This window comes from Falco naumanni, chromosome 8 (assembly GCF_017639655.2).
Source record: "Falco naumanni isolate bFalNau1 chromosome 8, bFalNau1.pat, whole genome shotgun sequence".
Taxonomy (NCBI): Eukaryota; Metazoa; Chordata; class Aves; order Falconiformes; family Falconidae; genus Falco; species Falco naumanni.
This window is the reverse complement of record NC_054061.1, coordinates 150665-173088: the sequence shown is the minus strand read 5'-3', so window position 1 is coordinate 173088 and position 22424 is coordinate 150665. Positions and strand designations below refer to the sequence as shown.

The 22424-nt window shown below is 49.8% G+C and overlaps 1 protein-coding gene across 4 annotated transcripts in view; it reads left to right on the top strand.

Annotated features, from left to right (window-relative positions):
• FGF1 (fibroblast growth factor 1) overlaps window positions 1-21814 on the top strand; it is a 31539-nt gene extending 9725 nt beyond the window's left edge. For 2 of the 4 annotated variants that reach the window (XM_040604274.1, XM_040604273.1), the window contains exons 2-4: window positions 13947-14140; window positions 19176-19279; window positions 20361-21814. In XM_040604274.1, the coding sequence (XP_040460208.1) occupies window positions 13972-14140; window positions 19176-19279; window positions 20361-20555 (468 nt within the window). In that variant the 5' untranslated portion in view covers window positions 13947-13971 and the 3' untranslated portion in view covers window positions 20556-21814. Of the gene's footprint in view, window positions 1-13946; window positions 14141-14924; window positions 15294-19175; window positions 19280-20360 lie in introns of those variants that run through there. The other 2 variants (XM_040604275.1, XM_040604277.1) reach the window with 2 other exon arrangements.
• The last annotated feature ends 610 nt before the right edge of the window (window positions 21815-22424 follow it).

The window sequence follows — 22424 nt, the reverse complement described above, 5'->3', positions numbered from 1 at the left end:
CCCGGAAAAACTGCATCCTTCCGAGTGGTGCCAGCAGAAAAAGAGAGATAAAAATGAGAGGAGAGAAGAGGAGGAAAACAGCAGTTAAAGTGATCTGGTGACCAAACCAACACTGTACACAGGGTCGCTTACTGCTGTGAAAAAGGCAGCTATTCCAGAAAGCTGGAAACCCAAGGAGCACAGAAGGGAATCCCTCACACTGAGCAAGAAAGCCTGGGGCTCCTGCAGCCATGGGGCACTGCCCCACTGCCCAGTGCCGGGCTTTATGGCACAGGGCAATAATTACGGTCACTGAGCAATTACAGCCTTCTTCCTTCCAGCCCAGGTGTACAAGCTGCCATGCTCTGTCTGCCCACAGGGCACAGCACAGCTCCCTGGCACCGCTCACAGCCTGTGGGTTTGGCACGAAAGTGGCAAACCCTCCCAGCTATGCATCCCCGCTGCCGCATGCTCGGCTGGGAAAACCATGCAAAGCTGCTCTGACCTGCCACCTTGCACAGCTCCCCTGCAGTGGGGTGCCTGCATCCCAAACCCGCTCCCCTGCCCAGGGAAAGCATGCAGTATGAGCAAGCTGCACGGGGATGGACCAAGCAGACATCTCATAGGCAGCATTTCCAAGCCTGAGGCATCCACGCCTGACAGCTAACCCTGAGGACAAAGGCCAGAAAAGAGGCAGAAAAGGGCTTTCTGCACAAAGTGCTTTGCAGGGTGGGGGAGCTGGGATAGCTGCTGTGCCCAGGGTCCAGCCCCAGCCGTGGCTCCGTGCTGCTGATTCACAAGGTGACATCCAAAACCCTTGTGTCCCCTTCAGACTTATTTCTGGACTGTTGTTGTCCTCTCTGAGTTGTCTTCCCAAAGATTTGCACTTTGCCCACAATGGTCTAGACAGACAGTTCATAAATGACTCACGACTTGCCTGTGCTCATAAAGTCTGGCCTTGCTTCTGGCTCTTAATTTAGATCTTTGCTTCAAGAGTTGAAATCTGGGTGTCAGCCTTGACCTTGGATCTTTTCTTCCCATGCCTCTGGAGTTAGTAAAACTGCCTGTCCCACCTGCAGACGAGCCTTGCCAGCACTCGCCTGTGCAGGGACCTTATTTCTGCAGAAAGCCTGAGCTCGCCAGCAGCACCTCCCAGAGCAGCTCTCACTGCTGCCCTGAGACCACTATCAGACACCTTGGCAGGACGGCTTCTCCTCCAGAGATATCCTCAGGCATCACCAGTACTGCTCTGGGACAACCTCCTGGTGCCCAGTGCTGCCCATGCCCTTCCTCACCGCACTCACACCTCCTCCTCCTCTGCCCATGTGTCCCTCTGCATGGGCAGAGTGGCAGGGCCAGGCGTGATCTCCTGGCACTGCAAGACAGTGCTCTTCTGCCCATCAGGGCCCTTCCCTGGATCCTGCGAGAGGCACTGACCACCCTGAGGTGCAGCAGCCCTGGTGGTGGCCCGTACAAGGTGACAATTGCCCATACAGGTGCCATCCGCAGCCTAGGGTCTGCCAGCTGCAAGTCGTCCTTTGGGACACAGTCACCCTCATTTGCTCGGGTGGCCCCCAAATTGCACGCTGAGCCTGTCTGATCTGTGCTCAGGTCAGAGAAAAAGAGCAGGAGCCCAGACCAAGTTATTTCACTGTTTCCTCTGATCCCGCACTGCCCGGGCAGACAGGAGGGGGAGATCTTTACCGTGACAAATCTCAGCGAGGGATCAGAAGATGAACTCCAGATCTAAACCGTTTGCATTTACCAGAGACCCTGCAGCCACAAACCCCCTGAAACTTGTGCCAGTCACCAGAGCTCGGTGCTGGATGACCTGGCTGCTTTCTACACATCTCCCCTGCCACATGCTGCCTGGGACAAAGGCATGCATGCAGCTGTGAGCACAGGCAGCCTTTTGCATCCCTGCAATATCCAAGCAGGAGACAGACCACCTTGTTGCCTCTGTGCATTTCCAAACTGCCCCTGGACCTTGCACAGGGCCGTTCCCACAGCCTCCCCAAAGCTGCCCTGCCTTTCACCCACTCCTCCGATCATTCTTTTTTTTCCCCAGAGAGGTCATTTGTTAATTTTCTAACAGCTGCACATCCTCACAGGGCATGTTTATGTATACAGAGGAATACTACTCAACTGGGTACGTTTTCCACTGGAATTTCCATCCCCCTTTATATCTGTGTTTCAATTGCAGGTCAACTCATGGACATAAAATGCAAGTATTTAACACCAAGTAAATCACCCTCCCTTCCCCTTCCTTAATATTCCCTTTGCTGCGGGGTGTTCTAAAAAACTTTCAACTGATGGCAAGAGTTTACTAACTGTCAAACTCTAAATGGGGTTTTTGTAGTTTACACCTAACCCGATGTGGACACAATTCTGTGCGGTTGCCACAGGAACCACAGCGAGTGGTGCAGGCAGTCAGGGGATGCTCTTTTACTCCCTGGGGACCCTGCACCCCAGCATGGGGGCTGAATGTGTGGCTCCCAAGTAAGAAACAGATAAAAACCCATCAGGGTTCTGGCTATGGCATCCCCAGCTGGGCAAGCAGGGATGGCAGCTGCTCTTCCCCAAGCCATGGAGCTGGCACAGTGCGGTGCAGTCCCTGCTCCTGAACTGCATCCCTCGCCCCTCTCCAGGCTGGGGGCTGCATGCCCAAGGCTGCTGCAAGTGGCTGCTTTTGGGGTGCGGAGCCGGAGCTTACCTCGGGGCTCACTGACCAGCTCCTGCTGCCCGTGGCAGGCAGCTGGCAGCATCAGGCGTTTGGGGGGATGTTATTGTGTGAGCACAGCTTGGATCAGCCCTTTCCTGCTCTGTGAATAGGGGATGCTTGTGCCCTAAGACCAGCCAGGTTTCAAAGGGGAAAGTTGCACATAGAGGGGTGCATTTACATATTTTTAAAAAAATTCAGCTGAGCTAGGACAAATGTCTTATGAACTGTGCTGGGAAGGAGACACCCCATAAACATGTAAAACATTAACATCAACACGCAGAGTCCCTGCAGGCAGATTGCTACAGCCTGCTCCTGGCACTCTGGTTATTCCCAGCCCGTAAAGCAGCCCCGTGTCCCGGCACCACTGCAGCACAGCCCAGATGGCAATGCTCACATCCCATGGGAACCGCAAGGCTGCCTTTTTTATCCTAGATTTTTTTGATGTAGTTTGGCTTTTTTTTCCAATTAGATGATCCAGGGCATCTTTCTGGCTTCTATTGTGTCTAGCATCCTCAGCTGCATCCCTGTGGGCCAGCCTGATCCCATAGATTTCCCCCAAACCAGCTGTGAAAACACCAGGCACGACAAACATCCCCATGTCTCTAGACTGCCCACTCAGGAGCTGGAAATAAACAGCGTGGGTGTCACCTCTGCAGACAGCGCTCTGCTACAGCAGCTGAGTCTCATCAGGTAGTTAAAACTGCAGACTTCTCTGCTGCAATGTGCTTTTTATGGTTGTTTGTTGTTTACAGACATCAGAAAGGGTAGAATAGCCTTCAAAAAATACCCCCTTGCCCCTGAGAGTACCATTACGGAAACCCGCAGCAGTGTCTGAGGCAGGGCAGTGTTTTCCTTGGAGCAGTGCAGAAGCGGCTGCCTGCTCCTGCCTGCTGACATGCAGCTTGCAGTCACGCTGCCTTCTTCACAGGTGTCACAGCAAGGACCAAATTGGTGCCCACCTCTTTATGGATGCACGTGCCCCTTTCTGGGACAGGGAGGACCAGAATTAGGGCTGTATCTTCTACCAAGGTCTGGCACATCCCGGCATGTGATTCATGCTCCTTTCTAGGCTGCAAATGAGGGTGACAAATAGCACAGTGTCCATGGGCCTCCAGAGTCACCCGCTGCCTGGAACTGACAGCTTCCCAATTTTTGCCTGAAGACAAAGAAGTGACCCATCTGGCTCTACAGACAGCAAGAGGTGGAGATGCACAGCTTCTCTCACTAGCTTACTCCAGTGGCTAGTTATCCACCGCTAATTATTCCAGGGTTTTTTGCTGACCCGCTCATCTGCACTTACCAATATTCAGCTTTGAGCTTCTCTTGCTCCAGTCTTACACTTGAAACTCTCCTTGCATGCTCTTATGCACTGCAGTTTTACACGGGAAGGCATTTTCTCCAGCCCTAAAGTTACACAGATAAGAAAATTATTATTTATTGGAGGATTTTCCTGGTAATAGCAATTACAATCTCAAGCTTTTGTCACACTGTTAAGTTACTGAGAAACAGTGTGCACAGGAAAACACTGCCCAAGCTGTCTCCTCAGGCAGCTCAGAGAAAAAAACCAGAAGTTTGCATCCATAGCTACTAGGTACTACATTTAAAATAAGATCTTGAGCAGCAGAATTAAGAACAGAATTCTTCCAGCCAGTTTTTCTTAGAACTTAACAAGACAAGCTATATAGTCGTTATACAAATATTTCAGAATGAATGTAATTAACTCCCTGCACATTTTCAGCATAGTAAATCACTGCTGAGCTTACGGTAAACCCAAAACCCAAGTGATTTTCCTTGGAACAACCAAGACTGAGATTATGCTGGAGGAAGCTCGATTTCTGAGTGATGATATGTCTACTGATGGTTAACCATGAGGATGGATGTGGGGTTTCACTTGGCCTAGAGATGAAACCCTCAATTCCAACATCCTCTTCTGCTTTGGGGAAGGACATGGCATAAAGTCTGAACCCAAACTCATATCCCAGTTTTGAAGCTTGAGCCAACCCTTGATTGAACTTGGCCACCCTTCAGAGGGCCAGCTGCAAGAAGTGTTGCATCTGACACCATGTGAAAATTCCTACTTTTAGGTCCCAATTTGAGCTTCATGCCTTATTAGCAACAGCATACTGAGATTTCGGACCCGTCTGAGCGCTCAGAGATTGGCATGGCCTTGTGGCTGAGAGAGGATGACCAGGCATGTACCTGAAATGGGACCATCAGCAGGAGGTTTTGCTTGGGGTGGGACCAGAGGGCTCAGACGGGACATGCTGCAAAGAGGAGAACCAGATCAGCCCCTGGGCATAAGAGCTTTATTGCACAGAGTAAAATTTTGGGGCTAGTCTGTCATGTGGCATCAGCCGCTGGTTTCACCAGGCAGAGCCAGCATGCAAACAGAGTAGCTCTCCACTGCAAGCAGCTTCACGTTTGCATCTCCCATATCAAAATGCTCCAAGAGGCAGAGAGAAGGGAGGAGAGCTGGAGAGAAAAGCACCCATAACCAGAGCAGGAAAACAAAACCATAAGAAGCCAGCCTGTGGCCAGGATCGGTGGCGGCTGGCACTGTCATCCATCTGTCCATCCATCTGTGGGCACATGGGGCAGGAGCTGGTGGCTGCGGGTAGGAGCCACACCTACAGCGTGAGCCCAGACAGCCTGGGCACTCCTGCTTTGTGGTCTGACATTTTGCTCAGTGTCCTGCACAGACACTGGGGGCGGGTGGCAGGGGGGACAGTGACATTTGCAAGCCAGGTGAAGTGTCGCCCAGCTTAACCTCCCTGCCTGCCAGGAACTGGGCAGTGGGTACTGAGCGGGGTGTAGATGGGGTGCCCGCTGCAGGGACCCCCTCCACACCTGGGGGCTGCTGAGCAAGGAGCCGAGGCAGAAGATTACATCACCATGGCCATGCCGAGTGCCCCCAGCCCAGAAGGATTTCCATCACAAAACATTTCAGCCATAATTGATTCATTTTTACAGCATCCCTTGTGGTTTCCACTCCTTCCAGATGCTTTTCCCCTGGAAATCAAAGCACAGGCAGACCCATGGAGGAGAGGTGCACACCCTGCAGCTAACCACCTGCTGGCTGGTAGCAAACATCCAAAACAAGGTGCCTGCACCCAGCATCGTCCCTGGGTCCTCAGCAGCCCAGAGCCATCCTCCTGGGGTGCCAGAAAGGAGACCATGAGGACGGTGAAACTTGTAACACGTTAGTGGTTGCTCCCAGCCAGTTCCATGTGCCGGCGCATCTCAGTCTGCACGAGGGAGGTGCTGGGAGGCAGCACTGCAGCAAAGCAGGGAGAAGGGACAATGCTTTATGTTGGTCACAATGTGAGCCTGAGAGGGGGAAAGGGTGTTTGTAAAAGGCTGGCAATGCACACTATCTCCTGGAGGGAAAGGGAAGCCCTTGGAGTTACTCCACTAATTGCCTTTTGAAATTAGGACACTTCTTGCAGTGCTAGTGGGGCAGCAGAGCAAGATGTGCCCACAGTGAATCCCCTGGGATGAGGGGATAAACACTGGGTGCAGCTGCACCCCAGGCTGTCAACCCCACCAGACCTGACGCAATGGTCACGGCCACAGCTTTGGCCCTGCCAGCCCAACCCTGGAGCCACGGTCCTTGCTCAGACCCTGGTTCCCAGGGAAGAGCTGCAGCTCCAGTGCTGAGTGCTCTGCAGTGAAAGCATACGCCTGCGTTGGCTGGGCTGGCCTCACCAGCAAACACTGTGAATGAGGTCTTAAAATAAAGGTGAGCTCTCTGCCTGGGGAAGGAGGGAGCCAGGGACCAGGCAGTGGGGCCACAGCCACCCCTGCGCTCCTCCCAGTAATCCAGCAATTGCATTGCCTCTGCTGCAAAGCCCAGAGGTGTCCCCTCGCCCCCTGGGTACAGTTCATCCTCTGCCCCATCCTTGGCTGGAGGCTGAGCTGTTGCGATTCTCCGTCCAATGTGTTATTTCCATAAAGCAGGTCCCACACATCTGGCTTGCAGTGGGAGATGGCGCTTAGATCTCCTACATGAGGCAACGGGATTTGCTTCTGCAGCCAGTGTTACTCGTGTACGTGTCTGTGGTCTTGGTCTGGACTCACAAAGGACACACAGGGCAAGACATTCCTGGCAAGGCTCCTGCTCTCAGGCTGGATTGAGTCCTGAGCTGGAACTGTAATTAAGTTAATCATCAGATTGCAAAAGGTGGGTGGCGAGGTGGGAGAAGCTGGAAGATAATTAGAAAGTGGATCATCGCTTTGTTTTCCCATCTCCCCATGGATGCCACCAGTTTGCTGAGATGTTGCACTGGATGTCCCAGCTTGATGAAGCGGCTAGGATGTCCCAGCCTCAAAGCCTCATGGAAGTCACGCGTGGCTTTGAAGCAAAACAGCCAGCTGTTGGCAGGCCCTCATGCAGGGAGGTCCTCACCCATGTGGCTCTTCCCCTGAGATGGGCACACATCCCCACTCCCCTCTCTGCTGTGCAGAAAGATGAGACAGGAGCAAAATTAGGGCTGGGATGGCATAAAAAGGCAAAATCCAGCCTGACTGAACTCACGTCCCTCCAGTGCAGTACAGAGGCAGCCTTGGGCTGGGCAGAGCTCCTTGCCGGCACCACAGCAGTGCCACAGCATCCGTCAGGGTCTGCCGAGGTGCGAGGGGTGCAGGGTTTGCTAACAAAAAGCCATTGTGACCTAACCGGAATGACTGTGTTTTCTGGTGGAGAGCAGATGATGACAGCAGGGATTAGTTAAATTAATTTCTACAGTCTTGGTCACACTTTATACCACATACTCCCTTATAAGGAGTAAAACCTGACTGATAAATATATTTTCATTAAGCAGTTAATCATATTGCTAGAGATAAAATCACCTTGCCATAAACACAGACTAGAAACAAGCCAATGTATTTTGCTGATTAACAAAAAATGATTTATTACATACTTATCATATGTTTTCCCTAATCATTTATTAAGTCCTTCTAAGAGGATCCATAGCCCAAACAATTTGAGCCGTGCCTTGGACTGCCAGCCCTTCAAAGGGAAGGCAGAGCCCTTGCAGGCTGCCTATGCTGACGATAACCCCAGACTCACTGTGCTGCAGCTCCTGGAGCAACCGGTGCATGGGGAAACCTCTTGCTGATCTCTAATCCATTCCTGGGTGAGGAAATCCATCCCATGCAATGCATCACTAAAATTTACGATGAATAAAATCCCTGTTTATCCAAGAGATTTTTAGTCTGCATGTTAAGGTAGTTCTCAGTTGCCCTGAAGTGGTACCTGTCAGCCCACCATGCTAAGCAAGGGTTCTTCAGGAACCCCTCAGGACAGGCAATCACAGAATCGTTGTTTAGGTTGGGAAAGACCTTTAAGATCATATGAGTCCAGCTATTAACCCGGTACTGCCAGGCCCACCACTAAACTATGGCCCTTAGTGCCACATCTACATGTCTGTTAAATCCCTCCAGGGATGGTGACTCCACCACATCCCTGGTTAACCTGTCCCAGTGCTGGACAACCCTTCTGGGGAAGAAATTGTTCCTAATATCCATCTAAACCTCCCCTGGCACAACTTGAGGCTGTTTCCCCTGGAGGAAAGCCAGAGTCTGAATTCCTTAAAAATATTCTACCTGTTCTGTTTTCCATTCCCGTATGCAGTGTCTCAACTGCCTGGGAAGTGCCTGCCCATTCCAGGTGGCTGCAGTCAAAAGGGGGAATAAGAAATGAGCACATCAAGAGGCAGTGCTGTCTGAGCACAGCTGAGTCACACACCCTGGAAGAAACATGATTTCTGCTTTAACAGAGAAAACAACACTTTCCAAAGTGAAACCAACTGGAGTGTTTCCAATGAATTCACCAGAGGCTGATTCAGGAGACACTGATGTCAGACAAAACCTTAAGAATCCTGGGTCTAACTGGCTTCTCGCCTGTTTGGAGTTTTCTGTATGATCTTCAGCTCATCATCTAAGTGATAGTTGTGATTAATTGCTCTTTTTATCAACACGTCCACCTTGTTCTGAAGAGGTGCTTAACAGAGGCCATCCAGAACATTTTTTTCCAATCCTATATAAAGAACTGCATCCAAAGCCAAGGACAATTTTAACGTATTTGAGTCAACCTGAATTTTAACCCATAGTAGGTGAGATACTTCTGGTTTCCTCCGTGTCGTAGCTAGGTATTTTATACTTCAGGAAAAAAAAATATAGGCTCACCTTAGCTGGTCATGTCATGGTTGCAGGGCCCATCTGTGGGACAGAGGCATCATTTGGGCATCAGTGGTTGTGGAGAGGCTGTGCTGACAATCCAGCGTGCTCAGCTGCGGACACCACACTGAGGTCCACCAGCCTCTGGTGCAATGTGCTTTCATGAACATGCAAAATTCCTGCAACTGATCTCAAGAAAATGGATCTATTCAAGTAAGTCAAGAGGAGTCTAAAGAAAAAGGAGCAGAGAGGAGGTGTTGGAGAGATGAACAGGGAAGAAAAACCGGCAGAGAAATTTTAGTAACACAGTAAGGGACTCTGTCTACTCACAGTTGTCACCGCACTGGTCCAGGTAACCTCTGCAGTCTCTGACCAGACAGCTCATTAAGTTACTAATGAGTGTGACTGGTAGTGGAAGATGCTCATCTCCCAGCTGAGAAGCAACAGTTTGCCATCCTGGTGGTCTCCAGCTACTACGTGTGTACAGAGGGGTGGCCAGAAATGGTATGGGGTTAGTTCCCTGGAGAGCAGGGATCACTGCAGGGACAGTCCCCATGCAGAGGGACCTGACTGGAGTGTGGCCAGCTCTGCTGGGAGCCCCATGGGACCCAGCATGGCTCTTCCCCACTTGGCTCCTCTGCTGAGACTGCTACCAAAAAACTGGGGCACTAATGGTAGCAATGGGAGGTTAGTCTTAGCTGGCCATTAAATTTGTGCCACAGGAGCCACAGAAGAGCCATGAAAGTACCCTTGAAGCCACAAACAGCCTGGTCCTAGTGTGACCTGACAATCTAGACATGCAAAAAGATTTCGGACCATTAGCAACCCCCTAAGTTGCCAAACTCTCATCAACACCACAAGCAAAGGGGAGAAAAGTACTATCCAGTGAATTCTGCATTGATTTTAAAATGGAAGGGGAAAGGCCCTCACTCCTTTTCCACGGCCCCCAGCATGAGCTGTTATTTTGGAGCTCACACAGAGTTTGCCTGGCAGTGTAACCAGTCCTCGATGTTCAGACTCAGATGCTTGCAGAGTTTGGGATTTCACATCAAAGCCACTGGTTTGGCTGCTGTAGCAGTCAGCGATAAAGTTTGGAACCAAACCCAAACTTCTCAGAATTTCACAGCTATTCTGGTCCTGTGCTGGGCTCGTCTCTCCTCGCTGCTGCAAGGAGCAACATGCTGCAGTGCTCCAGCCCACCAAAGTTCAGCAGGACCTGGTTAAAATTAATATTTGGGTTTAAAAAGGACTTAAGAGTTTTATTCTTCAGAAAGCTATTTCTTATCTTTTGGGGTTCTGACATCTCCTCCTGCAGCCCAGGAGGAAGAGCTGAGTGCCAGTGGGCTGCTGGCAGGTCCCTCAGCTCCCTGTGTCTGCACATGGAGCTAGGGCTACCCTGGAGCAGGGGCCCTGGCTCCAGCTCTCAGTGATGGTCATTCTCAGTGGTGGTTTCTTCTTAGGCAACACAGCATGGCGAAGCCCACAAAGAAGTGGGTGAGCATGTTATGCAGGAGTAGGAGGAAAGACGAGAGCCATGAACACAAACACTTGGACAAACACTCTCCAACTTGGGCTCCAACTTACCGTCCTAGCGCAACTGGCAGCGTCAACTGCTTGGCAGCAGCCACCCCCCCTCTTAGAGCAACCACCTCTTGGAATATTTTCCTTTCTCCACAGCGCACCAAATAACTGCTGGAGTGTGGTGCCTCTCAGCTTAGCATCTTGGAGATAGCTTTCTGTTCTGCTTTGAGCTATTGAATAATTTTGTTGGGCTTCTACCGAAAGAAATAAGGCCCTTTATGTTGTCTTTGGTTCAGGTTCTCTCTGTCATGCTTTTTAATTCCCATAAAAACCTAACGTGTTCCTGCCAAAAGTATAATAGTAGGGCCACGAGTGGTGGTGTGTGTAAAGTATCAACTCCACGGTCAAAGAAGTGTGAGAAAAGCAACAGTATTTAGGCAAGGAGAGACAACCGGAGTGGAAAATAGCGTTTATCCAGCTCCTCTTGTGGAGTCAAAGGCAGCTGGTGAACACTGCATTAATCCTAAAAATAGTAAAACACCCTTAAAGGAAATACATGAAAATGAAGAAGCCGTTGCCAGTCAAGCTGCTCTCTTAAAGGTATCCCTAGAAGCCCTTGAACGCACAGACCTTCAGGTGACCAAGGACAGCATCCCAGCCTGCTCGTCACTCGTGCTGGCTGCAGCTTTCAGTTTGCCAAGACCCTGATCTAAGCTTTTGGCTTTGGGATATTTGTTTCTCACTTCCATCTCATCAACCCAGGAGATTCCCAAGTGCCTTTTACCCTCAGATAAAGGTTCAAGAAAAGCTTTAGTTCCAGGGAATTATACAATGCCACTGATCTCGATTAATGCTCAGTAAAGCACTAAACCCTTGTGTACCATGTTGAATGACTTGAAGGCTTTCGTTCAGCGAAATCTTGGCAGACAGTTGGCATTGAAAACTGAACAACCACAAGAAAAGTACACTCTCTCGACAGAAAAATAAATTTTGGGACCAGACACTCTGAAAAATACCTAATTTCACCTGCCTGACAACTGTGTTAGGAAAGGATTTCAAAGCTATACTTAGTGTCTTGCCTGCTTTGGAAAGCCACCAGGCACCATAAAACTGCTTGGCTCTTGTGGGTTGCTTCACCAACCTCATCACAGGATACCGGGGCTAGCCCGCGTTATCACTTGCAGAAAGCACTTCTCAAAAACCAGTCTGTGTCAAAGGAGGAATCTGTGAAACTTTGCAGCTTCCAAACAGGCACAGTCTGAACACACCAGTGCTGAGAGGGATGCGGCTTATGTGAGATTCGGGGGCAAGGGCATCGAGAGAGGCGGTTGTAAAACTTGGTCTGACTCTCTGGGGAAAAAGTTGATACTTTGGGCTTATCAAATAGCTCCAGAGCAAAAGTGAGCTTTGGGGAGGTGCATGGTATTATGGTGAGGAACTGGCCAAGGGACAAGTTTTGAACCTAGATGAGAAATAAAACAGCCTTCAGTGCAAAACAACATATAGCTGAGGAGGCGCTGGGTTGGTAAAATAACACTTGGTAGGCGCCGGTCCAGCAAACGTGACTTAAGATGAAAATAGTTCTGGAGAGAGGGCAGCGGGGAAAAGTTTAAAATAATTTGTACCTGCATTTTGACTTTGTATTCACCTGTTGTAGATTTAATACCTCTATTTGCAGCAAAACCCAGGCTGATGGGCAGGAGGAAAGAGAAGCTGTTGTGAACCAACAGCTACCAGAAGGAACAGAGGCCTGGGATGGCAGGGAATACTTTTCTTCTTTACAGTCATGCTTTCCTCTCCTAGGAAATCTCTCTGTTCTGATAGACATCCCGAAGGAACATGTCTGAGAGCGAGGGATGAAGTCTCTGTACTAACCAAAGCTGGCTGGGTGTGTTGTCAGCAACAGCGATGAAGTCTCTATTTCCAAGGTTTCAGATTTTAGCAATCCAGCTTGCAGAAATTCTCATCTTCTGCAGGCTTTTGGGATCCACTTGAAGAAGTAGCTTCCCCTCCATGCAGCTGCATTTGCAAATTTAAATACTTGAGAGTTTACAGCCAAATGTTTAGAAATTACATGTATACATGCACGTGTGTATTGCAGAGAGTCGCAGTCCTCAATATCTCCCAAGTTGCTCTTTTAAGTACCACAGCAAACCCACACAGTATGATACTGGCTCCATCCCAGTGTACCAGCAGCACAATTTGGTGCTAAAGAGACACTTTTACAACCTATAAATATATATAAACAGTAATGGTATAATATTTTCCATAATATAGCTATGGGAATACAAAACATTTAAAGTAATTTCCTGTATCTAGACTTAATTTATGCTGTGCCCTGTCTTGTTCTGTTCATAAATCCCCTTCCCTACAAGCACTATAGAACTTGGTATATGAAAGACAGAATATCCATGGGAGATTTTAAATTAAGTTTCAAGGCTAGAAACACTCGGATAAATCTGAATATACCTGGAATACACGTGGGACTCTGGTCCACACCCGTACCTGGCCACGGCACCTCCTGATTCCACGGCCACGGCTGCAATGGCAGTTCTCACCCTCCGACATTCACAGCACCCTTCTCTTACTGGTCTGGTGATGCCTTCAGGTTTTGGCACGGTGTCTGCTTAAACAGGGATCGTGCCCAAACGGTGTCTTGCAAAATGAGTTTCAGCGTGATCTGCATGCGTTTCCCCAGTCCCCCGGGACAGCAGAGGAGCCCTGCAAGAAGGAGCACTTTCACAAGGTGATGCTTGTTGCTTCTGAGCAGCTGGTAGTGCCCCAGGCCCAGTTACACCCTTTAGCATCAGCCAGAGCTTTGCCTTTCCCTTTTAACCACTTTTATGGAGATGCAAGGGTGCACAAACACGGTATAATCTATGCTCAAAGTTCCTTTTTTCCATATACCATTAATCAGTGTATGGGTAGATCACCTGCTTGCTGCCCAGGCAATGAAAGCCTCCTGCTTCCCTGCTCATCTCCCACAATATCTAACACTTATTCTGATCTTCAGCATGTGTGTGCCTTGGCCAGGTGAGATACAGAGTGCCAAAGACACAAAGTAGTATTTGCTATCTGGCATGCGGTATGTGTTGCAATTCCTAGTCATAATCATGTCTCAAAGTTATAATATTGGAGAGAGTTATTAACCTGGGCTCCCTTCCTGCCTCTTGTGGGTTTCAATCAGACACTGGGTGTTTTTCAAACTTTTTTTTTTTAAGCGTATAATTTTAGTACGTACATCAAGCAGAAAGAAAACAGAATTTACTTTAGATAAAATTAAAAGGACAGAGTTCCTATCACCCACCTACACCCAGTGAGGAGACACCCCCCCCCCTGCACCTCCCACGCTGGAGGTGCATCACCTTTCGAGCTGTGTCACTGCCAGGGCCATCAGCCATGGTGTGAATCACGTGCCCAGCAGCCAGCCCGGGTACAGCTGGGGACCCCCAGGCTCCCTCCCCTCCCTTTAAAAGCCTGGCAGAAGCAGCATGTGCCAAGCACTTGGTGCTGCAGCCCCTGCCATACGCCACCACATCTCTTGCAGCCTGGCCACCGGGAGAGGCTGAGAGATGGCTGAGGGGGAAATCACCACTTTCACCGCCCTGACCGAAAAGTTCAACCTACCCCCAGGGAACTACAAGAAACCCAAACTCCTATACTGCAGCAACGGGGGCCACTTCCTACGGATCCTGCCAGATGGCAAAGTGGATGGGACCAGGGACCGAAGCGATCAGCACAGTAAGCAAACCCGACGGGGCTTCTTCGCACGCCTGCTCACTCCTATGATTTTATCAGCCAAGAAGGGGGGAACTGGGGAAACTGGGCTCTGTACCAAGCTCTCTTTCCTGCTGGTGGCAACACACCTTCCAGGAGTCAGCACACACACCAAACACACCTATAGCCTGTACAGAGAGCCCAGAGAGGCACATTATGTATGCTATTTCACATTATTTGCATATTAAATCTGAAACTCATCATCAACATAATCGCAGGCAGGCAGATACGCAGGACCACAGTGATAACAGCAGCATGGCTGGCTTATGCAGCAAGCTGGCAGCTGGAAAAAAAGGAAAGTCAGCCTCATATCCTACACACATGCAGCTATCACACACAATTCTATGGTATCTTTGCATTCGCTCTGGGTTAGAAGGTTCAGCACAACAGCGGGGCTGTGCTGATGCAGTGTTTCCCAGCTGTGCACAGTGGCTGTGCAGCTTTGTACATCAAGTTGTCAGCCAGAGCGGAAGGTCGAGCCCAGATTCCTCTGCGTGCAGAATGGATTTTATCTGTTTGTTCTGCACACAGTATCCCTTTGCCTCTGGGGAACTTCCCTCTCCCCTTATGCAGCAAATTAAATTCCTGCAGGATACAAAAGCCCAACAGAGGCAAGAATCTGCTGAAAGACAGTTATTTTGTGACATGGCTTTAGAAATGCAGACGTGTTACCATTCACTTTTTTTCTGAAAACAAGTATGGCTTAATGCATGCTTCAATACAACTTACACGCATCCATGTGTCACAGAGATTTAACAGGCCATCTGTGGCTGGAATCTCCTCTTGCTTGCCTCCATTCCCTGCAGTTGAAGATGCCAGCAGCTCCAGCCTGTGGGACACTGGGGATCTGCTGCTGGGATGAACTGCCCACGCAGATGCCAACACTTGTCCTACCATTTGCACATCCCACTGACTTTCTAGGAGCGTGATCCTTCTCCGTAACTGGCATCAGTTTACCCCAGGAAGCTGGCGGGGCTTGCTCGCCAAAAAGTGCCATTTTTGTAAATGCTACTATAAAGTGCTGCAGACTATCTGACATAGGGCAAATCTTAATATAAAAAATAAATAATATTATCCTGTACGGCAAGGAAAGGTGCATGTTTGTCCTATTCGGTAGTTGTCCATGTCACCAGAGGCATCAAGAGCTCTCTACCTGCCAGCAACTCACATGACCAGAGCCAACAGTGGTGCTGAGGCTCTCTTTGAACCAAACCCCACAAAGCTGTCAGACAAGGGCTGCACACTTGGCCCTGACACCAAGCAAACCCTTGCCCTTGGCACCTCTCCCCACTGAGCTCGGCCAGGCTGTCAGCAGTGACCGGTGGAGCTGCACAGAGCAACACCCCCAGCAAACCACTCTCATAAAAGAGAAAATGGCTGTGTAAGGACAAAGACACAAAGTCCAAGGAATCGGTTGGGAAGTTTTAAGCTTTTAGGGCTCTTGAACTTCCAGAATTCCTGAGAGGAATTTTTTTAAACCAATGCCTGAGGAGAGCTGAACCAGCAGTGCAGCAAAGGTCCCTGTGGGGCTCTGCAGGCAGCGGGGCCGGGTGCTTCCCCACCACTACATGCTGGAGCTCTCAGTTCTCGGCAGAAACCTCCAGGCACACCATATCCTGAACATTTACTGGAATATAACTGGGACCTGCCAGGCTCCTATCTGGTTAGAAGGAGCTGAGTCTGCCTTACAAAGTGCTAAGAAAAGCACTTTTATTTTCTTTAAACCACAAGTGTACATGTGGCTTTCTCCCCCAAACCTAACCTTTCTTCTTGTTATTGTTGTTTTAATGAAAGGCAATTTATTGCAGAGTTTTATTTATAAACACTGTTTCCCCACCACTCGCACAGCATGCTGTAGTGCTGGGGGACAGGCAAGGATGAGCTCACAAAGGCTGGACAAACACAGCGCAGGGCAGGCAGCCTCCAGCCCGGAATAAATCAGGCATGTAACCCTTCTCAAACCCCTGCAAGAGGCAGACAAGGATGCTCACCCAAAGGCTCTGCAGAAGACAGGACCAGGCTCACAGGACCCACAAGCCAGCAGCTGGAGAGGTTATATGAATTCAGCCAGAGTCTGTGCAGCATTTTGCCAGAGCTAAGATTTTGCTGGAGTCAGAATGGGGATGCAGATGCCCATGTTCCTGGGGAGCTCAGCACAGGTTTGCAGAGCCAGTGGCAAGGCAGGATCTCCTGAGACACAGGATGCTATGAAGGACAAATGTCCAAGCCTCTGTGCTCCAGCCTTGAGCCCATCGTCTCACAGCATGGATGCTGCCACACCGTCCAGACTTTTTCCCTCCAGCAAAGTAAGCCACCACTTGGGAGCACGCATTTCCCCTCCAGCTGCTGGTCCCTGCAGCCACACCATGTGCACGGGCAGCAACTGCAGGTAGCATTCCTGCACATGACACCCACTGTGCCCCAGCACACTCACACTTTGCCACTGCTGGCCTGGGGCCATCTGTTTGGAAATCTCTGCCAAAAAGGAACCTCCTGTAAATGATCTTGTAAACTTAGATATCCTGATGTACAAATATTTACAGAGGAAACTCCTGGAAGGGCTGCATGCCAGTGGAACAACCCTACTGGCAAGGTACCCTGCTTCTGAGCACCAACGGCTGCCCACAGTCCTGCCCCTGCACCTGGAAAATGCCAGAGCTGCTCAGCACCACTCCCTGGCACGTGACCGGCACCATGGGATACCACAGGACAAGCATCAGCCAGCATGGAGCAAGCCAGATCCATATGGGAAACCCAGGAGTGACAGCGGAGAGAGGTCCCCTGGGAGGGATGAGGCACAGGAGCACCCACAGCTCAAACAGAAAGCCAGCATGCTCAGCTGCATTAGAGCCTGCATTGGTGCTTTGCAAACTGCCCCTGCCCACATGCATTTTATACCAGACAAATATCAAGAATTCATGTTTTTGTCTTAAATCGCCTTGCCAGGTGCCAGCCCCAGAATCAAGGTGGGTCACTAAGGAGAAGAGAAGTCACTTGCTCCAAGACCTTGTCTCCTAGCCCTATGTGAGGATCCCCTCACTGTGTCCTTTGCTACCGTCTGTGGGCATCTCGAGTTTGTGCCATGAAATGAAAAGAAAACTTACCAGGAAATTGCAGACCCTCAAGGGTGAAGCCCACGCTCATTTCCACAGCCTTCTCTGTTTCATCCCACTACATCATGGAAGGAGATAGCTGCACAGAGCTGTAAAAACCACAAGAATCTGTGCATGAGCTCTTTCCTCTAGACCCACCACTCTCCTTCCCTCTGCAGCCAGAGACCTTAACATTCCCATTGGCAGCTGGAAGGTTCCCCTGCTCCCTTCTCTTGGAGGCAGTTTTTAGGAGAGTATCATCATTTTTAGCTCGTTCCCCTCTTTCCCTGGCTGGACTTCTTGACCATGTCCTGGGGCTGCAGCACCACAGGGAATGAAGGCGGGCTGGGGGCTCTCCCACGGCAGGGTTTGCCAGCTGCCAGCTCCCAGCCTGAACCAAGCAAGCACAGGACTGCATATTACTGCAAATCTGCACCCACGCAATTTACTAATTAACCGTCATTTACTGAGCAGGAAAGCCAAAAAATGAAGAATGTGAACTACTACAGCAAAGATTTTACTGGGACTGGGGCTTCTGCCATACCAAGAGGTAATATTACCTTCTACTTCATCCAAATAAGGATAAAATAAAATAAATCTAAAGAGGAAGGAAAGAGCTGGAGCTGAGGCATCCATTCATACTCCATTCAAACCAGCCTAAATATTTTTGTTATAGATCTCTACAGTAAAAGGTCAGGAAAAAAAAGCTGACTGGGAGATGGGAATGATCATGTGGAGGAGCTGGATTTTGCAAGTCACGCAAATTATAATTGCAGCCCTCTGCACATGCCAGTGGGGCCGACAGTTGCTCAGTCTTCAGTTTAACTGCCAACCCATGACAGCAGCATGGCGTCCACTCTGAGCACACTGGGCTAGAGAGCTGTCATCCCAAAGCTGCTCTCCAACCAAATGGCCTCTTCCTGATAAATACATTGAACAAGAACCTGAGCCAAGTTTTAATAATTTTCTGAGACTCCTGTAATTAGCAAAGAAAGAAAAAAAGGAACCCACAGGGTGGGGAGAAAGTTACCAGGCAAATAGAAGGGTTAATTCTGCTGTGTTAGGTACAGGTTGCTGATCAGAGGTGGCTCAGACATGCCAGCCTGCAGCTGCAGCACAAGATGAATAAGGAGCTCTTTCGCCCTGGAGTTTCTAGTTGAGGTCTGGCATAAGTAGCAGGGACAGAAAGTGGGTGCCCGGTGGGCTGCATGAACTGACACAGCATCACCACGAACCCATCGTCCCCCCCCAGCCTGTGTGCTGGCAGGCTCAGTCTTGGTTTAGTACCAAATTCACATTAGTGCCGCAAACCAGGACAACGTAGGATGTGGCTCATGGCTACCTACAGGATGTATTTTTTTTAGGATGAAGATCATCCCTTTCTGTTTCTCTGCTATCCATCTATGACATGCTGGATAAAGCCAGCCATGGCACACTACTGGATGGGATGCTTTGGATCAGGGTTTTGCAACACAGGCTTCTAAAGTCTGCCCGTTCCTACTTTCACTCTCAAAATACTTCTTCCTATGTCACCCCTTAAGTGTCTTGTCAAAACCACATGAGAAATTTGTAAAGTAGAGCCAGAATTAAACCCCCACTCTCCCGTGTCCCCTTCCAGCATCTTAACCAAAAGGCTGCCCTTCCTTTGACGTAAAACAATGCAAATATTGGTCTTTGGTTCCTAAAGCACAGCTGTGGGGTTTCTTTGATGGACAGGGTATAAGGAGACATTTCTATTACATGCTGTACTGTTTCCTATACACTGTTTGTAAGCCAGGCTTCAGAACAAATACCCTGCTATCCCTCCTAGCACCTTGGACATTATCTCTGAGAACCTCTTTTTATTTTCTTTCCTTTTTCCTACTTTCCTTTCATTTTTGTTGTTGTTGTTTTATTTTTACTTTCAGTTCAACTCCAGCTAAGTGCGGAAAGCGTGGGAGAGGTGTATATAAAGAGCACCCAGTCTGGGCAGTACCTGGCGATGGACACCAACGGGCTACTTTATGGCTCGGTAAGTAGGAGGTTTATGTGGGACCAGACATGGAGAGGGTTTGAGGTTTGCAGAAATCTCATAGCTCTGAGTAATGAAAACCACAAGCAACAATTAGCCTCTGTCTATTATTTTGGCAGCTGGATGGCTGCTCTTAATCTGGCTTTATTTTAGGGGAAAATAAATAAATAACCAAATAACACCATTTACCACCCTGCCTCTTGACAAATACTGTGTTTCATATCTGACACTTGACAAATATTGTATTTCATATCTGGAGCAGCAGCTGCTTTGCTATCCCCTCAGCAGCTGCAAGCTCTGTAAGTGGGGCCAGGGCAGGGTCCCTGGCAGGGTGCAGGGCTGCTGCAACTCCAGCCCGGCTCTTCCAATCCCAGCAGTGCCTTGCCCACACCTCTGCCTGGCTCCTGCCACCTCTCCATGGCTTTGCGAGGCAGTTCAGAGCTGCTAGTAGGGCTGCAAGAGGAAGCAGCCCCAGGCAATGACCCACAGCCACTGAGCAAAGGCCTCATGTTTTTCTCTGCATCCTGGTTGCACCAAACCCTGTGCTGGAGGCAGTGGCAGCATCCACAACATGCCAGTGTGAGCGGGATTGTGCTCACCCCACTGTGCCCATGAACTGTAGGGCACAGAGTCACCGAAAATAATCTGGGTCTTTGAAAATAGTCCCATTTATAGGAAAGTGTGCAACACAAGCTTGGTCACAGGCTGCTTAGCCTCATCAAAGAGCTGTTTTGTTCCCTGTGCTCATGCTCTGAACCCTCAGCTGCCATCACACAGCCTAGTGCCAGAGCAGGAGCCAGCACCAGGACCAGCTTACAGAGCACAGGGCTGGGCCCGGTTACTGCCAAAATGCCCAGGTCACAGAAAAGCTACTGCAGTAGTCGTTCAGGGGACTAGATGAAGGTTACCTACCTCCACGCTTTAAATACAAATTGTACTGGGGCACGAAGATCTCAGCGGTGGGCCTGGATGGCATCCTAGCCAGAGAGCACCCGAGCTGGGATTGCTGCGTTAGGAACACATGTCCTCCTCACTATGGCACCACCCCATCTCACTGTCACTACCTGGGGCTCTCTTTCAGCAGTTACTGGGTGAGGAGTGTCTGTTCCTTGAGAGGATTGAAGAAAACCATTACAACACATACGTCTCCAAAAAGCACGCGGATAAGAACTGGTTTGTAGGTCTGAAGAAGAATGGGAACAGCAAGCTGGGGCCGCGGACTCACTACGGCCAGAAGGCAATCCTTTTCCTCCCACTGCCCGTCTCGGCTGACTAAGTCCCATCCCAGAAGCTCAGAGACAACCCCAAACCCCAACCACTGCCACCTTCTTTCCCCCGACCCCACCTCCCTTTTTGCTAGTATGACAGCGCCAAATGTTAGAGCTCCGAGCTTTAGGTAATGGCTTTACCAAAAATAGACAAAACAGAGGTCCTCTGCTCTGCACAAGGCTTTGCAGCCATGAGGAGAAAAGCCCCGACACCCTTGCAAAGCCCATCAGCAATCCCTCCTCCCCCTGCCCTGTGCCAGCTGTCGGTCATATCGTGCCCACTCTGCAGCTCCCAGGGACACACACAAACCTGTCCCAGGCAGGCACCCAGAAACGTGGCCAAGGGCACCCCAAGGACACCCTGTTACCAGAAAAATGCAGGCTTTTACTGTCCCCAGTCATTCTAAGGCAAAACCTCCCTGGATACTCTGTATTAACGTATTCATCCATCTAAGCATGTAGCTTCTAATATGCCCTTCAGGTTGCACCATCAGTCATGTTATCAAGTGCCAGCCTGATGAAATACTTGCCAATATCCTCGGTGTGTTAAGCTAAACTAGCATCAGCCAAAAGCTCCAAGCTCTAGACATCTTAGCCTTCCTTACAACATGAATATTGCTATATTTCATACTAGTACCTGCCATACGTTATTTGTATTTATTTATTAAGTAAATATGTCTCTTCTACAACCTGTTTGTAAGTAATGCTAGGCACCAAAGCCCCTTGACGCTGCTGTCCCAGTGAGGATAGGGCAGAGTGGGAGTGACTCAGGTCTGATGCTGAGGGTGTGATGGTGCAGCAGGGAACAGGCCGCATGATGGTGGCAGTGCATCGCACCTCATTCCCAGGGGCTTCCACCCACATTCCCAGTGTCTGGCTAAATGGGGCTCTAAAAGTGGTGCTGGGGCCCCTTGGTGGCTCCCAAACCCTCCATGAAGCTGGGTTTCTCCTCTCCTGGAAACAAGCAGATCTCCTGAGCAGCTCAGGAGCCTCTCCTTGCCAGGTGAGAGCATCATGGGAGCACCACACTGCCAGGCTCTACCCTGGTTCAGCTTGTCTGCCCCCATCCACCTCGGGTACTTGCAGACACTTACAGCGACCAGGCACAAGCTGCACAGGGTGACAGATCAGCCCAGGCACCGCTGGGGCAAAGCCTTGCTGAGTCAGCGCTTCTCTAATCACTTCTTCCTGAGTGGCAAGAGTATTTTACCATACAGTGAGTTTCCTCATGTGTAGAGTAGCCCAAAGCCTTTTACTAACCTTTTCTGGTGATACTGCATTAAAAATTAAATTGGGAATAGGTTTAACTCCGTTGCATCCATGTGACTTGTCATGGCCCAGCTGTGGCTGCGGGTGAGGTGTATGCGGAGACATGGCCAGGGGTACCATGGTCGACAGGACGGATTCAGCAGCCATGGAAGTAAAAGCACAGGAGTCCTTCATTTATGCAAGGCTGGAGCTGCGGCAGCGCTGCGCAGCCCGTCCCGCAGCAGGGAGAACACTGCCGAAACTCCCCTTCGGTTCAGTTCTCTGTTCGGTCTCAGACTGAGGTTTCAGGCTGTAAATAAAATACGCACGTACAGTGGCAGAACAATAAAGTTTGAAAGGAAATATTGCTGCAGGCTATATTTGGTCTGAAATTAAGAGGCGCTCAAGTAAAAAAGTCTAAATCTTTCCAGGGGGTGAAAATGGAGCATGGTGCTGCTTCACCCCAGGATGAGACACAAAAGCCAGTCACTCCAGTGGCAGCACCTGAGCAGGGACATCCTCAGAGGGAGCTGGGGGACCCTGTGCCACAGTGGATGCTGCTGCTCCCACTGCATGGAAGAATGGATGGCCACAGCCTGTGCACTCCTTATTGTTTCTACAATAATAAT